The sequence below is a fragment of the Balaenoptera acutorostrata genome, chromosome 2 (genome assembly GCF_949987535.1).
Source record: "Balaenoptera acutorostrata chromosome 2, mBalAcu1.1, whole genome shotgun sequence".
Classification (NCBI taxonomy): Eukaryota; Metazoa; Chordata; class Mammalia; order Artiodactyla; family Balaenopteridae; genus Balaenoptera; species Balaenoptera acutorostrata.
This window is the reverse complement of record NC_080065.1, coordinates 155,666,612-155,684,766: the sequence shown is the minus strand read 5'-3', so window position 1 is coordinate 155,684,766 and position 18,155 is coordinate 155,666,612. Positions and strand designations below refer to the sequence as shown.

At 42.7% G+C, this 18,155-nt stretch overlaps 1 protein-coding gene across 1 annotated transcript in view; it reads right to left on the bottom strand.

Moving 5' to 3' along the window:
• Nucleotides 1-18,155, bottom strand: part of DOCK2 (dedicator of cytokinesis 2) — a 418,871-nt gene that overhangs the window by 248,534 nt on the left and 152,182 nt on the right. Inside the window, exon 27 of the mRNA XM_028163781.2 lies at nucleotides 16,615-16,763. Within this exon, the coding sequence (XP_028019582.2) occupies nucleotides 16,615-16,763 (149 nt within the window). The remainder of the gene's footprint in view (nucleotides 1-16,614; nucleotides 16,764-18,155) is intronic.

The window sequence follows — 18,155 nt, the reverse complement described above, 5'->3', positions numbered from 1 at the left end:
CGAATGAGAGCATTAGAATACTAGACTACAAGCTCCTCTGAGGTAAAAGTCATAACATATCCACTCCTACCTGACCCCCCTTCATGGTTGAACAAATGGATTGTGAATCACCTGTGAGATCCTTGAGGACGGAGATTAGGTCTGTGTCATTATTTTAGGTTCAACACCTGGCACAAATATCTGACACACAAGAAGTAATCACCATGTTTTTATTAAGGGGATGTAGATTTCATTTAATTAATTAATTAGAAAAGCGAATACGAGATGTCAGATAATTGTTGTAGAGAGTAAGGAGAGATTCTTAGGTAAGGGGATGAAATCAGCATGTCGAATCTAGAAGCTTCTGGGCGTGGACTTCCTCAACTGTATGGGCCACACAGCTTGACCCTACACAAATGACTAAGGGGTTCTTAGACAAGCTGAGAGTGGAATCAAAATACATACACAATCTTCTAACCTCCTTCCCACAGTGAAAATGTCCCTAATCCTCCAGACAAAGAATATAGATACCAGACAGCTCATCTGGCGGTGACTGATCTAGTTTCCTCAGCAGGGTCTCCCCAAATCAAAACTCTACTGTCCTCTTATTTTAATGGACTGTCTCCCCCCACAAATCCCTCCCAAATCAGGCAGGCCCAAAACTGAGTTCAGAAACAGGTCTCATGAAACATCCCAGGATCCTGTGTCTCAGCCAGAATTCAGAGCCCGCGCTCACTGACAAGTCTTAAAGATCAATTAGGCCAGAAATGTTAGAAAAATTACCACCAACAGGAGACTTTAAAATCCTACCCTTGAACCTCTGTTGCTTTGCCTGGAGGGGATGGAGGAAGTTGGCCAATCTTAAATGCAAGAGAATTAGCCAGAAAAGAGCAATAAATCTGAGGAACGAATGTGCATCCTCTGATCTACATGTGCAGTTACACAGACATCAATGTTGTGTTTTCAGTTAAGGTTGGATAGAATTAAAACTCTCCCTGGAAACTCATCTCTAAAAGGAACGAGCCATACAAAACTTGTGCCGCTCTCCATGGTGCTGATAAAATCCTTCCTCCTAGAACAAAGGCATTTTCCTCATCTGGAGAAGGTGGAGTTCAATCTCTCTCCCCCTCCCTCTCTCTCTTTCCCTCTCTCTCCCCTCACTGACCCCCAGAGCATGTGTGTGTGTCTGTTTTAATGTTCATAAAGCATGCGTGATTTTCTTCACTGTTCCCAAATTGTAATAGTGATTTCAAATATTTTTAAAGTTCTATCACATAGCTAATATTTACTTTCATCCCCAGCCAACTCTTTTCAGAAAGTTTAGGTTGTGTGCTTTCTCCTCCCTCACTATCTCTCTCTGGCCACTATATATCTACAATAAATTTGAAAGAGGAAGAACTAGTTTATTCTTCTGATTTACTCCAAAATTTCCAATTTGATCTATGGTTTCTGGTGGCCTTCTGGAAAAGAAGAAGGCCATCTATTTCCTGGTCTCCATAATATACTCAGTGCCCTCCACTTTAATCCCTGGCTCTGATCCTTCCCTGACCAGCGGCAAGCAGGGAAGTCCTTCTTCTGAGTATTCAGTCCCTTTTTATTCTCAGCGAGTGAGGGTCTAGCATAATTCATTAGTATAACCAATTCATCTTGAACAAAATGCAAGTGTTTAGTCCTAGAAGTACATTGAGTTTCTTTCTGATAAGTGTGTAGCATCTAAAAGTAGTCTTCCACTCCCAATGCTCCTAGTTCTGGGGTGATTTTAATCTTCCCATAATCACAATGTCATCACGAGGCAGAGTTCACCTCACCTTAGCCTTGGACTGCAGTCAGCTCCTTCAAGGGGTTGTCTTTTGTGTCTGGTGTAGTTTTGCTTCTCCCAGGTCCTAACCCAGCCACCCTTGGTCAGCTCATTCTTCCCACAGAGAGGAACCTGAATGCCTTTAAGAGCAGGTTTTTACCTGTGTCTGAGATGCCCTTCTACCCCTGGCCACCTGCCAAGCAGGTGACTCAGCAGTCAAAAAACCCAACTCAATCATCACCTTTGGGAAGCCTTTTCTGACTCAATCACTCTAAACTCCCACTTCACCCCAGGCAGAATTAGTCCTTGTTCTTTTTGGGTGCCCACAAGACCTTATTCATACTTCCCAAAACTAAGGGACCACATATTTCAATTTTGAATGACCAAAGTGCAGTATCTGCTTGACACAGAGTAAGCTCAAAGTACATGAATAAATATATAAAATGAATGTGTCAGTAAACAGAAGGATGGTTGGACAGGTGGATGGAAGGATGAATGGATGGATGAATGATGTTGCCTAAATTTACATCTTATCAATACAGAGTTTGACGCAAAATATCAGATGTGTTATCTATTCTCAAAGAACAAAGATGCTGACAATTTCTTTCCTTCTTTTTCTTATACGAAGGCACCATCTCCTCTTCTTCTTTCACTTTTTACCCTATAACCAAGAGGATGTGGTGTTGTAGCTTGTCTTTCAGAATAGGTTTCAAGCAGATAAATATTTAGTCTTCTAGGGGTCGTTTGGAAGTTTGGAAGATTATAACTACTCCTCTCCAACCTTCCCTGAATCATGTCATTCCTTGCCCCCAGATATAAAAACATCTCTTCTGCTCCCTAAAGACTGACTCTACTCACAGAAAAAAAAAATACTCCCCTTTCCACGGAGGTTGCTTTCAAACTCTGCTTATGAGGTTTCTAGTGCCTCTCCATAAGGTTCTTTGAGGCACAGCTGCCTTATTACCTACTCACAGCTACAGTGATGCTTGTCAAGCCAGAGGGGGACATAAAAAATACCAGCTTTGCCTGCATTTTTACATTTCTGATCCCTCACAAAAATGTACAGGAAAAATTATAATGGCTAACAAAATCACCTATCCCTTTATCCATTCAGTATACTTCTAAATTACACAGAGTAGTTATTTAAAGTCATTATTTATTGCACAAATATTGCCAGGAACAAAAGTGACATAATATACCCATAATCCAGCCCTGAAACATATCTAACTTCTTCTATGATGCCTTCAAGCTCTCATGCCTGAGAAATCTCTCTGCAGCTTGCAGACAATTTGTGTTCTGCTTTTTCCAGTTAACATGGCATAGCATCTTTATTAATATACTTAATGGCCAAGGGAAGTCTGTTTTTACTTACCCCTTGAGGAGGTGTAGGGGAAACGTTTAGATTTAGACAGATTGAATTCTGACTCTGCTGCTAATTTGCTGTTTGCTCATCAGTAACAGGGGCAGGATAACGGCTTACAAGATTATGGTAAGAGTTGATTTCTGTATATAAGGTCCTTGACAAAGCATCTGGCTTATAGTAAACATTCATTTATGGGTGACTCACAAATAACAGTAATACTTTTAAAACATTAATCTATCATGAATTAGAAAATAAAGTATGCATGAGTAATTAAGATAAGACACGAGATTGAATTCAAATAAATTCAACCTTTGGGCAAGATCCCCAGAACACTGAGAGTTTATATTCATTCACCTGAAATTAGAGATACTTAGGTAGAAAAGCTTGAAAATAAGTAAAATCCATCATCACTCTTTCACAGATATACTTGAGTGACCTGCCTCAGATCACACAGACTGTCAGAACTAGAGCTGGAAATAGAACTCACATGGTCTCAAAAACTGTTGCAGGTTCTGATATCAAATATCACCTCCCTGTCACCACCACCTCAACCAATGCAGCACGGAAAGCAGACATCATTAATGAATTAATCAAATACTTTTTGAGGGATTAATTCAGGGCAAGAGGGAAGGAGAGAAGAAACACATATTGAGTATCAACATGGTGGCCATGGCTAACAAAATATGAAGCTGAGGCTCAGGGAGGACATACAACTTCCCCAAGATCACACAGCTAGCTAGTGGTGAAGCTGGGATTTGAATCCACGGTCTATGTGTCTCCAAAGTTCATAATCTTTCAACTAGAATTTAACTCAATGAAAACCAACAGGTATTTCTGACTGCACAGTCTGTACCAGGTGCTATGTTAGGATATGGCAGTGAACAATACAGATGCAGTCCCTGCATCCATCAGGCTTAAAAGACACTTCAAAGGCGAGCAAAATGTGATGAGAGTCAGGTAAGGTGAAGTACCTACCATCTCTGTAAACTATTCATGTAATATGGACAAGTAAATACGAGCCTCTACCCTCTGTCCAGAGTTCAGTTACACTATAGGTTAAACGTGCTCAAACAGGCTGGCCTGGAAATTTGACCACCATTATTCATCTGCGTTATTTCTGTGGGAAAATGCATGCTGAATTCTAAACTGATATGTAACAACTTTGGGAGCACAACAATACTCAAAGTTAGTACCTGTTTTTTATTTGAGGTTTTAATGCAACAGCAGCAGATTTACCTTTCTCATTAGGTTCTTCTGAGTATAAAAAATAAAATTAGTGCCAGCATGTATTTCTAGAAAGTAGACTTACTGAAGATAGGAGGATCAATCAAACCACAAAGATTAATTATTGAGTATCTGCTCGGAATTGGGCACTATGCCCAGGCAATGTAGAAATATAGAAAAAAATATAAGACCGAATCAGCCCTATCCATGGAGAGTCTGTAAACCAGCTATGGGACACCCACATAAGAGCACTTCCAGTAAATGGTAGTCTATGTCAAAATTCTAGAAGACTGGGGTAAATACATGTCTTCGAAATGGGCTGGGGGGTCAGAGATAAGGAGAATTAACCAAGGCTTCAAAATAGCTCTGATCTGGATATTCAGAGTTCATGGTGGCAGTAGGAGGAGTGTTAACCATGGAGAAAGGTACAGGGCAAGTGTGTCCCCCAAAATGAACAGACCATTGAGGCCACGGACTGGAGCTAGGAGTACTGGGAAAGAGGTCTCAGAGGTGGTTGTAAATGAGGGAGCATTTTGTCTTAATCACCTTTGCCCCCCCCGCCCCCACGCCTAGAACAGTGCCTGACAAACAGCAGGCGCTCAGTTAATGTTTAGTGAGGTGGAAAGACATCACCTTCATTGAAAAGAGAAATAACAAAAGAAGTGCTAGGCCTGCTTCAACATACTGAAGTCCATATTGACAGTCCAATATGACAATAACAAACATAACACCACACACAATTAAGTGGTTAAATTCTATGATAAGCCGGAAGTTGTCAGCATGCAGGAGGGAAAGTGACTAAGGTAGGGCACAAAGAACCGGGGATGATTTCTTAATGCGAGGGGAATTGGGTTGGGCCTATCAGGAAGGGCAAGGTTTGGCTTTCAGGAGTCACAGCTGAGATACTTACAAGGCTGAGACAGAAACAAATGCATGGGGACAGACACTTAGGAAACAACAGGAAGTGGTGGGACTGTGGTCTTTAGTAAATAATTTGGCAATCCAATCAAAACACATCTGTGGGCTAGATTCAGCCTGTGAACCACCAACTGGAGGCCCTCAGGACGAGAAGAAGGAAGAAAAAAAATGCTTCTCAGATGGAGGAAAGAGGTCAATGACCAAGGAGAGCAAGGAGCAGGAAGGCTTAGTGGGCGAGGGAGAGGGGTCTCCCCAGAACCCAGGATGCCACTGCAAGCAGTAGGAAATGTGGTTGCAGAGAAAAGCTAAGTTGAGTTTGTATTCCAGGTAAAGCAAAAGATAATAAATAAAGAGTGAAAGACAACTTCAGCATGCTATGTTGCTTGGAGAAATTGCGCTGGAATTAAACATTGTCTTTTCTAATCTTGGCTGCTAAATCAACTGTGTTTATCTCCAAGACTAATATTACCTAAAATCGCCCTGACAAAAATGTCCATTCTAGAACTCTTGGGTGGTTTTCTGGAAACTTCCCTAGTGCAGTCATGGTTGCTGCCCCCAGATTGCCTGTGACAGCTGGGGCTCTATAGACAGAGCTGTGGATCAAAAGCATCTTCAAAAACGGAGCACTTCTCTCCTCACTTAACACATTTTACTTAAGGATTTACATTTATACCAGTTGAGCAAATCAAAGTTATAGTTCCCTCAGTAACTGTAACCTGGACCAAATATAGCTATATTTTTCTGCTGCTGAGCGGGCTTTTAACTCATGCCTCCCAACTGTGAACAGGAGATTTGATTCAAACATTATGCAAGAAATGTTTTTTTTGGAAAACAAGTGGCTGGTCCAGTGAAGGTTTAGTGTAAATTACTGTTCTTTTCAATTCGTGTTTCTATGCAAGGGTTCCCTACAGACACTGATCTTCACAGCATCCTCCACAGTCTCGTGGACAGGGGTGAATGGAAAGGTACCTTCTCCACTCTTGCAAGCTGCCAGCTTGCCCATTCATGGGTCAGAGTCTAGCTTTGCCATCGCAGGCTGCTGGTGTTGACTGAAGCCTCCATACAGAGCCAGGACTGAGGTGAGAGGGTAAGGTGATCAAGGCACTTGCCCAGGAGGCAAAATTTCAGGAGTGTCAAAAAGCTCATTAATCAAGACAAATAAAATTTAATGCTACATTTTAAAAAAAATATTAAGTTAATGCAAAAAATGCATGACGAACAAAATCTTAAAGTACTGATTTTTAAAAATATTGCACTGAAGTATTCTTTTCCTTGATTACTGAATTTCTGGTGCCCACTTATACTTTGCCCCCACCCCCAGGCAACCGCCTCACTTGCCTGACCCTCATCCTGGCCCTGGGAAGCAGTCGGGAGGGAGTGCAGAGAGGACGTAGTGGATTTGGCTGCAGGCAAACTCTTTTAAACTTTGGTCATGGCAAATAGAGGAATACTGAAGAACACCTTCAGAAGTATTTCTAGCTGGTGCTGATGGAGCAGAAGGTGTTGGATTATTAATTTCATTGGGAGGAGTTCTCGTCAACCATCAACAAAAACTGTCTTCTAATTGTCCAGGTGACTCCCCTGAGAATAAACGACCCAAAGACCATCCAGTAAGTTATGCCAAACCACCCAATTACCAAGCCTGCCAAACAAAGATCAGGTTACATTCATGTCCCAAACGCTGGCCTAGGAATGACTGCATGAACAGGGTTGTCAAATAGCCCAAGTGAATGCTGTAGCCTGCGAGGTCCTCGAGACCAGGAAAGGCTGCAGTACTCCATGTTCCCAGCCCCCAGAGCCTAGTCCTGGGTTAGTGCACGCTGATGTCGGCTCAGTCAAGTAATTACACAATTGCTCATTTAGGAGGAGGTTCCAATCACCTCCAGACAGACTGAGGCAGTTAACAGAGTGGAATCCTCTACTAAGGCCAGTCATTTGTCTGTGGGTTTTGTTGTTTTGACTGAAAAAGCAGAGAAAACTCCTTATCTATCAGCAGCCTTTCACACTGGAACAGGTGTACTTCGGGGAACTGCTCGCCCTCAAAATGCATTCTTTGGAAGTGAGCAATCCTTCCTGAAATACTTCAAAAATAAGCTTAATTTAAAAAAAAAAAGTTAGACCTACAGAAAAGTTACAAAAACAGTACAGAAAATTCCTATGCATCCTTCATTCAGCTTCCCTTAGTGTTAACATCCTAATGTTAGCATAATCAGAGCACAGCTATCAAAGCAGGACATTTGTATCAGTTCAATACTATTAACTAAATGACAGACCTTATTCTAATTTTGCCAATTTTCCTTCTAACGTCCATTTTCTGGTTCATGACCTAATTCAGAATCCCACTTTGAATTTAGTTGCCATGTTTCCTACGTCCCCACCAATCTGTGACAGTGCCTCGGTATTTCCTCGTCTTTCATGACCTCAAGTTTTGAAGAGTACTCATCTGTTATTTTGTAGAATATCCCTCAATTGGGGATTGCTGAATGTCTTCTCATTATTAGACTGAGGTTGTGCATTTTTGGCAGGATTCCCCAAAAGAATAGTGTCGTGTCCTTCTCAGTAACTTTCTCAGGAGGCACATGATGCTGATTTGTGCCCTTCCTGGTGATGCTCCCTTTTTCATCACTTGGTTAAGGTGGTGTCTGTCAGGTTTCTCCACTGTAAAGTTACTATCTTTCCTCGTGTCATCGATAAGTGGATACTTTGGGAGGATACTTTGAGACTATGGAAATATTCTGTTTCTCATCATACTTTTGCCCACCACGGTCAGTATCCATTGGTGGTTCTTCCTGTAACAATGATAACTGAGGTGTCTGCCTAATCGAAAATGAGCTTTTTATTATCTTTAAACCCTATGTAAGGCCCAAAGGCCCAAAGCTACTGAGGGGAAAGATAATAATCTCCCTGTCAAATGTGCCTTTCCCACAGCTGTATGGATCAGGCATCTAGTTTAGGCACAGCACATCCACGGCACCGGAGTCTTCACCCCCAACCTTCACTTATGCAGGAATCTGGGCTCTCGTTCTCACTGGCCCACATGAGTCTTCAAAATTCTCCACACTACTAGGAAAGAAGCCATTGCCAATCAATAAGAATTGTCATGGGAAATGAAACAAATTTCTTTATCTCTGCTCTACGCTGGGGGTTTAGTTTGTCTTTAAATTGCTACATCCCTGTAGCATCTTCTCATTGTCCAGTCTCATGAGAACCTTTAGAAGCAGCAGATCCAGGGTCGCTGGGGAGAACGGAAGTGCACAGGCAGCTCCCCTGTGCCTGTGGGTTTTTCTCATTTGGGGCAATTCCTTTGAGTCCCAGACAGTGGTATGCTGGTAAATGTTTATCAACTGTCTCTCCAGGAATGGAAAAAATACAAGTCTGGATATTAAGTGTTTTGTCAATTTTCTGGTAAGAGTACTTCCTTCATGGTTGATTTCAAGCTACCAATGTGACATCACTGAACACAACTGGGAAGAAACGGGCTGCAGCAGAGCATTAAATATTAATATCTATAATATTAAATAGCTGTATGTATTTCTACCATACAGACACAACAATGTAAATAACCTCAAGCACACAGATAAGAATAAAATATGGTAAGATAATTAGGAAGTGATACTTTTGAGTATGTATTTATTACCCTTGATTTCAATATAGTTTATTAGTTATAGATATCTATATAAAATTTTAATAATGGCTGTTATCTAACAAATAACTCACAAAACTCCTAAAAATTTAAAACTTGGTCCTCATGAGTGGGGATGAGCCAGCCCCAGCAGACCACCCCATTATATAGCGGTTACCCTGAGCCCCGAGTACTGGAAAAACCCAAAGCAGCCCCTGAAACAGCAGGGTAACACTTTTCTCCAGTCCCTCCAGGAAACCTTATGAGGTCCAGATGCCCTGCAGGCGATGGCATTGCTCCAGCAGCAGTTATCTGCTGCTTCTTGGCAAGCCTCCCATGACGCTTTGTGAGGACTCCAAAGCATCTGGCTGCCGCCAGGGGTAATGGGGTACCAAGTCTTCCCGAGGCTCAGAACCTGTTTGCCGTTCTCCCAGGAGACCACTTGGCCCTTAACTGTTCTTAAAATAATTACAGGGATGTTTTATAAGCAGCCTGGAACAGTGGAAGGAGCATAGGAGGGAAGGGGAATAGTGAAGGAAGAGGCAAAACCACATGTATCGGGTACGGATTACATGCCAAGTACAAGGCTGCATGCTTTCACAGATGTTCTTGTTTACTGTAATCCTGACACACCCAGAGAAAGAACAACCACCTGTTTACCAAGAGATTACATGACTTCCCAAGGTTCTCCAGCTAATAAGAAGCAGAGCTAGGACGCACCCCAGCTCTGCTCACCCCTATAGCTCTAGCATGTAGGGTAGTACACATGGTGCTTTCTACGTATTTGTGGGATGGATACATGAATGTAGCCTAACTCCAAAGCTTGTGCTCTCACCTCCACCAGGGAAATAATGCTGGTAAAGTGCTCTTACATGGCAGAGTATAAATGAAGTAATGGAAGGCACTGCGGTGTGTGAAAGGCTGACTTCAGAGTGAGATGAGGTGATTCCCTCCAGGCTCTGCCTTTTACTAATTCTCTGACCTTAGTTAGGAATGTCACCAAGTCTCTCTCTGAGGCTTGGCTTCCTCACCAGTAAAACGGGGCTAATAAAGCTAATCTTGCCATTTGGTGGCCGGAAACAAACAACTGTGATGTATGAGAAAGCACTCTGCAGGCTAAAAGGTGCCAGGAGAGAAAGTGTCCTGTATGTCACTGTCCATGACATCGGAATGTCATTCCATTGGCCTAGGAAGGGCACGTCTAACACCATGGTTGCAGGGGAAGAGCAACGGGTAAAAGAAATGGCCCTGGACACAGCAGAAGGTACAGGATTCTCATCTATTTCAACTTTAAGTTTAGGACTTAACTGGCTGTCCTCTGTTTGGAATGCACCACAGACAAAAGAATTTCAGCAAGCCTTGTCCCCCTACCTTTTATATGATATACGAGGGAGCAGATAGGTTAGAAGAAAACCCTGCTGTTTTTGCAGTGTGGTATTGATCCTGGAAACTAAATGATAATGCAAAGAGGCAGCATCAGCTTCTCTTCAAGCCTGCATCATGCAGGCTGCCTGGGATTCTCAGAGAGCCTAGAATTTCATAGGTAGACACCCAAGCACAGACTGGCAGGGTCTGCTTCTATCACACACGGTAGGTCAGGGGTGGCGCTAGACCGAGAACACCCTCTAAGCAGACTACTCCCTGTGCACACCTCAGTCCCTTCCCCACCCATGGGGACCCTAACAGAACTGAAGATGCTAATGGCCTTTTGCAGTCAATGTCTACTCCTCTGTAAGGAAGAGACATGAGGGTGAGTGTATGTGTTTGTGTGTTTTAAAATACATGCACCCAAACTCACACATGTGTATTCAACACAGTAGGCAAATTGCCCATAGCAGGTAAGGGAAACAGGGGAATGGAAGCAGGAGACAGGGATAAAGGTAAGAAATACACACACACACACACACACACACACACACACACACACACGAAACAAGAGAGGGCCTTGCACAGACCAGTGAGGATAAAGTGTCATAAACTGAGTGTGATTAATTCAATCCCTGCACCTGACACCCAAGGAAGACGAAAAGAGTTAGGAGCATACCCCTCCTAGCACTCAGAGTGGAAGACCCAAGGGAGAAATCAGTCTCTGCCATTGATTGGAACGAGTCATATTCATTCACTTATCCGTTCCTTCACAGATAGGCATTGTGCGGGATGGGCAAGGGGAAGGGGAGAGCTGCAGGGCAGGGCAGGCTAGGGTAGGGCACTCGCAATTACACAGGCAGATGGGTCCACGGAGGATGATAACCCAGGTGCTATGACAGAGCAGGCATAAGCTCTACGGGCCACAAGAGAGGGGTGTGGAGGAGGGTTAGAGAAAACTTCCTGGGGAGAGTGACATTTCATCTGACTTCTGAATATTAGGTAGGATTTAGCTAGGCAAAGAGAGGAGGTGATGCATTCCGACAGTGCAAACAGCACACACAGCAGCCCAGAAGAGAGAGAGTGTGGCCCCTGAGGGATTGAAAGAATTTTAACGGAGCAGGAGATGGAGAGTAAAAGTGGAATTGGCAAGAGGGAAGGCTGAAAAGTGTAAGCTCTGTGAAGTTGGGGGAGGGAGGCTTGCTCTCTGAGCTTCTGTGTGCAAATCCTGGCACGGGACACACACAGGAAAGTGTAACACAAAGCAATTAGTGCTGTGAAAGCAGTCTGAACACATAGTTATGAACACAGAGAAGGAAGCCCTTAAACCTGCCTTGAGGTTGGCGGGGGCAGGAGGGGTATGTGTGGAGAGGACACGCAAGTGAGATTTCAGAAAGGAACCATTACCTGAGCTGAACCTAAAAGTTTAGGATTTTACTTGCATAAAAAGAACAGGAACTGGAAAGGACATTTCAAGCAAGAGAAAAAGCATGAGCAAAAGCCCTCTCTACCAGTGTCTAAGCTGATGAATAAAAATACCAGAAACCCCAAACTAATCATGACTAACAGAGGGCCTAGGTAAAACCCCTCAGGTTTAGTCAATGGGCTCAAAGGGGTTTTTTTTTAAGCTGATTCTGTGCATTCTCTGCCTTCAGGATGCAGATACAACCAACACCAACTTCTCTTCAGAGCCAGGAGTCATCTTTACCCACTCTGTGATTGCTAAGCAGGGTTCAACATGACGACTTCCCCGTCTGTGTCAGAGGAATGAAACATAAAAACAAAAAGCCTGCTTCAAGAGGGGGGAAAGCCAACTCCCTCCGGGTCTGGAGCAAAATTAAATTTTATGAGTTACTTGGCAGCCAGCAAGGCACAGAACAAAGCCAGTGTGAAACCACCTTTCAAAGTAACCTAAGTTGACAATTAAACTTGCTCGGTGAGGGGGAGAAAAGGAGTTAATACAGGCAGAAGGCCTTTCATCCTTCACCTGAGCCTGTCCCTTTCCTATGTTAAGTACAACGCAAGCAAGCTGAGTGAGGGGATTTAACACCATCATTAAAAAAATATCAACATCCAGGCTTAGGTGGACATCCCTCCCTGAATCATATGCCACCCAGGGTTACAATGAATACGGTAATAACAGGAAAACATAGCTTCTACATGCCAGGCCTGCTGTGTTGGGCTGTAATTACCCAAACAATGACAATCTATTGAAGACAAGCATTCTTTCCCAACCCCCAAACACACAATGCCCCCCAGAAGGAAGCCTGGCATACTGCATTGTAATTGCTAAATTTCTGCACGTGGTTCTGCCCCTGGGCAATGGTTCAGGTAGGTATAGTCCATTCTTGGGCTGGAGAGATGGACTATCCCATGGTGCCAAGAAAAAGTCAGTAAAAAATAGATGGCTATGTTGTTATCAATGGAGAGGATCCAAACAACTGGAAGAAAAATCCAGAACATTTACCATGGGAGTCTTTTTTTCTCCGAAATTTCCAATTTTGAAGAGTTGGTGCCTGAAGAAACCAACAGCACACCTGATGGTTTGGATTTTCAAAGTCAGATCTTTGCACAGGCAATGTCCCCACTGCTGCATAAAAATGAATTGATGAGTATAAATGAATGTGTTTGAAGACTTTGCCGTTTTATGGTTTATTAAATGCCATATTGGAAGATGCAAAGTTTTATAGACTGGAAAGGGCTCTTCAATTAAGAAGGTAAAGAACTGAGGATGAGCCCAACTGTTCTTCCATTTCCAGTGAATACTGAAGATAAAAAAAAATTAGGTCACATTAGAGTAGTGGTTCTTAAAGTGTATCCCTGGACCAGCAGTATCCATATCATCTGGGAACTTGTTAGAAAAATAAATGATCAGGGGACTTCCCTGGTGGTCCCCTGGGTAAGACTCTGCACTCCCAATACAGGGGGCCCGGGTTAGATCTCTAGTCGGGGAACTAGGTCCCACACGCATGCCGCAACTAAGAGTCCTCATGCCACAACTAAGAGGCCCACATGCTGCAACTAAACATGCTGCAACGAAGATCCCACATGCCGCAGATAAGACCCGGTGTAGCCTAAATAAATAAATAAATAATTTTAAAAATATAAATAAATAAATAAATAAATAAATGATCAGGCCCCATCCTCCAAACCTAATGATCGGAAACCTGTTTTCACAGCTCCTCCAGGCCACTGGGATGTACTATCACGTTGAAGACCTTTTGCACTAGAACTGTGGTCCTCCACCCTGGCTGCCTATTATCATCACCTGGTGAACATGTTATTGCGATGCCCTGGCCAACCCCAGGCAACTACATCACAACAACCAGGATTGGAACTTCGCAATAGCTACTTTTTTTTTTTTTTATTTATTTATTTATGGCTGTGTTGGTCTTCATTTCTGTGTGAGGGCTTTCTCTAGTTGTGGCAAGTGGGGGCCACTCTTCATCGCGGTGCGCGGGCCTCTCACTATGGCGGCCTCTCTTGTTGCGGAGCACAGGCTCCAGACGCGCAGGCTCAGTAATTGTGGCTCACGGGCCCAGCTGCTCCGTGGCATGTGGGATCTTCCCAGACCACGGCTCGAACCCGTGTCCCCTGCATTAGCAGGCAGATTCTCAACCACTGCGCCACCAGGGAAGCCCCGCAATAGCTACTTTTAAAAAGGCTCCTCGGGTGATGTAATGTGTAGCCAGAGTTGAGAGCTGCCATATACTGGAATAAGAGAGATTTTAGATTAGATACTTTGCAACTTCTGATTTTTGGCTTAACTCAAAGTAATAGTGGTTACTGAGTGAATCTTCTTCGTGAAAGAAAAAGCTTTTGAGAAGAGGAGAGATTTCCATCTTCATGAGCTGGAGAAGTCAGATGTGAAGCTCACACACTGTACCAACACTGTAACAAACCCAACGGTAATAACAGTATTTAACAACTCATCAGCAAAGACAGTTGCTCATCCTGGGAAAGAGGCGGGCTAGTCCCCACGTCCAGAAGTCACTATAAAAGCAGTGCACTCGGAGGCAGTGAGGAGTGACACCGCACCACCCACATGCCTCAAGTCCAGCTGCCACAAACCACCAAGGGGAGCTCAGAGCCTCCCACTTACTTCTTGGCTTTGAAGTCCCAAGTATTCAGGGTGTGTGAGAGAGCAGCCTCTTCTCACCAGTGTCTGGTGTCACCCAATGTGCAAAATGATGACAACCTGCCAGCACAGAATTCTAGGGGGCCGCTCTCATGGGACAGGCAGAGCCTAGCATCGCTGCTTCACAAATGAACTGTGTACTGGGGCCATCCCTCTACCCAAATCAGGAAATTGGCAGAACACATTATAAGTCTGTTCCTCAAACTGGGGTCCACTAGTGTCGTCCCAAGCATCTAGGATTTTTTTACCCATGAAAAGGGACTACTAAAACATAAGAAAAATTGTAAATTCTTTTCAACAAGAAGAGGCAACATTCTTTGGGAAGTTTCTGGAGAAATAATAGGCCAACCATCATGTTTTTACACTGTGACAGTAAGATCAAACATTCCCTTAAATTTTTTTTAAAGACAGAATAACAAAGACTGGAACCAGTTCAATAGCTGGCTAGTGAGCATGCTTATGAAAATAACACCATCATCATGACATTCTCACAGAGTGCATTTCAGATATCCAAGCTTTGGGGCGTTATACTCCCTCTCCCCCAAAAAAGGATGAGGATAGGAAAAAATGAGAGGGAAGAGACCATGCTTTTGTATCCCCAATGCCTATGATTATGCAGACTTTGGAGTTGGACCAACCTGGGTTTCGATTTTCACCCTACAATTTATTTGCTGTTTGGCTTTGAACTTTTAAGTCTGTGAATTTCAGGTTTTCATCTATAAAATGGTAATGATAATCCTTAGCAGTGACCAGGGTGAGTAGAAAGAAGGCTTGGATTGCATTTAGCACAATGCCTAGAAAACAGCAAATTAAGTAGCAGTTGTGATCATTAACTATTCACTCTTGAACACCCAGCTGAAGCTTCACTTCTCTTGTGAAGGTTTCCTTGACAAAAATGCTTACACACACACACACACACAGTCTTTGTAGTTCCAGTACTCCTGGTATGCATCTAGATTTTAGTCATTATATTATATTGCAATTGCTTATTTATATGTTTGTAAGTATTTTCTTAAGAAAAAAGACATGCCTTTGTATACCCAATGCCTGGCACATACTTGGTACATCATATGTACAAATGAATGAATGAATGAACAAATGAAGCTAGCTATGTACCTCATTTACCTAGAAATGAGATAAGAAAACCTTAATTAGGATGGTAAGAGTGGAAAGGACAAGACAGGAGAGAGACATACAGGGAAATTGATAATAATGGTTGACTATTGGATATGAGCAGGAAAAAAAATATTGTTTTGCAGAGTTTTCTAATACAGTCAATCATAGACACCATTCATCCAGAAAGCCCTTCTCTGAGGATTTTCTAGGGAAGAGAGGGGATGGAGAGAATGGTCACACAAATACTTAGAAAAGATTTATTGGTTGTTTGGGTCTACCCAGTCCTCTGAAACCAGCCCACATAAGGACAGATATTCCTGGACATTATGCAAGGACAAGGTAAGGCTGCAAAAGGAACCTGAGTCAAATCAAGAATGTTTATCTCTGTCTTCCAAGTCTCAAGAATTCTAGTCCTGTGTTTAATCACTGCCTCTCAGTCTTTACCATTATCACCACTCCATCTCCCTCATTATCTTCTGCAGACTCTGCCCTTTGGAAGCCCTCTACTTACTCCCACTGAGACTTTCCTTTTAGTCTCATTCCTACCTAATCTCTGAATGATGTCGACCAATATACATTGGCTTCACTGCCACAGCCATCTCTCTATCAACATCTAATGCCTCAACCTATCTCAAGGGTCTAGGCATGAGCAATCTGCTCATCCAGAAAGAGTCTTAACCGTTTCACCACTGCAGGAGATAACTGGAGAAACAAAACCAAGGAAAATCAGCCAAGAAAGCAGGTAAGTGGGGTTTTCTTGGCTATGTAGACATAGAAAAACTCTCCTACCCTCATCCCTGGAAACCAGGGCTTTAGTAAATGGACAGGCAATCTAAAAAGTCTGCAATATGTCCATACCTACACCCTGAGAAGGCCTGTCCAACAAGAAATATGGTGACAAAATGCTACACACTTAACTCTAGTCCCCAAGCTGTCTTTCACAGCCAGGGAATTAGTCACTGGAAAAGCAGGCCCATTGAGAAAGCCACTGACTTTTATCTTTAGACTTCGACTGCTATTCATCAGCATCAATATTTTAGAACTTAACTCAGCCCTGAGTCCAGGACGTCTACATCATCACGAAGACTCACCGCATCCTGACAGCTGAGGACCTCCAAAATGCTGTTGAGTAATTCGACACAGTACTTCTTCTCCTGGACCTGGTGCTGCATCTCATCCTTCTGCTCCAGCAGCTCCTTCAGTTCCTTGGTGATGACAGGAAGCAAAATGTCCCGGCATTCTGGAATGAAGGCAGTTCAGAGGCATCTGAGCTTCCTCGTTTATTAGCTTCTTTTCTTTATTTTTTAGATAACATTTCATTAAATAAATAATTCATGAATATATTCTTCTTGTAAAAAATGTAAATATTAAAAATTAGGTTAAGGGACTTCCCTGGTGGTGCAGTGGTTAAGAATCCGCCTGCCAGTGCAGGGGACACGGGTTCGAGTCCTGGTCCAGGAAGATCCCACATGCCACGGAGCAACTAAGCCCGTGCGCCACAGCTACTGAGCCTGTGCTCTAGAGCCCGCAAGCTACAACTACTGAGCCCACGTGCCACAACTGCTGAAGCCTGCACGCCTAGAGCCCGTGCTCCACAACGAGAGGCCACCGCAATGAGACGCCTGCGCACCACAATGAAGAGTAGCCCCCACTCACCGCCACTAGAGAAAAGCTCACACACAGCAACGAAGACCCAATACAGCCAAAAATAAATAAATAAAATAAATAAATTTTTTTAAAAATTAGGGTAAGATTTCCTTAGAACATTATTCACAATTCTGGCCCCTCCCACAACCCCTACTCCCCAGAGGCAACCAACCAGTTACTCTATTCTATATAGATGTATGTGTATATGCATATAAAAATGTATGTATGTGTGTTTGTATACCAGTATAAAATATGTAGTATCATTTTGATTTGGCTTTTCATTTAAGTAAAACATATCGCACTGTGATGATCATCTTTCAAGATCTTCTTATATGTTTTACATATGTATGTTGTCAGTACAAAAAAATTCAGTGTCATTTTGGTTTTGTTGCCTTTTTATAAAAGGGGACTATACTGCACATATTGTTCTGTACCTTGATTGTTTTCATTCACCAATATTTTTTGGAGCACCTTCTATGCTATTACATATAAGGATCAACGTTAATTATGTATAGCTGTTTTATAGTATTCTCTATTATGGACATATTTGTTCATTTAGTCATACCCCTATTGATGGACATTTTTCACTGGCATAAACAGTACAAAAATGAACAACTTTCCACTTGCACCCTTGTACACCACGACTTTCATTTTAAATAAATTAAAACCTTTGCAAAGATGGGTAACTCTCTTGGCTTTGCTGTCTCAGGAAATACCTGGCAGGTTCTGACATCCTACACAGCATTCTTTCTATATTTCTATTAAAAATGGCAAACCTTGAGAGATCAAAAAAATCCCCCCAAATTTCAAGCTATCGCTACCTAGATGCTTCTACAGCTGAAATGTGAATCATATGTGCCAATTTTATTTTAATTCAATACAACAAGTAGGTGCTGAACATCTTCGATGTGGAAGGCACTGTAATTCTGGAAGTACAGAGATAATATATGGTTCTCACCCATGAGATACTTAAAATACGACACAG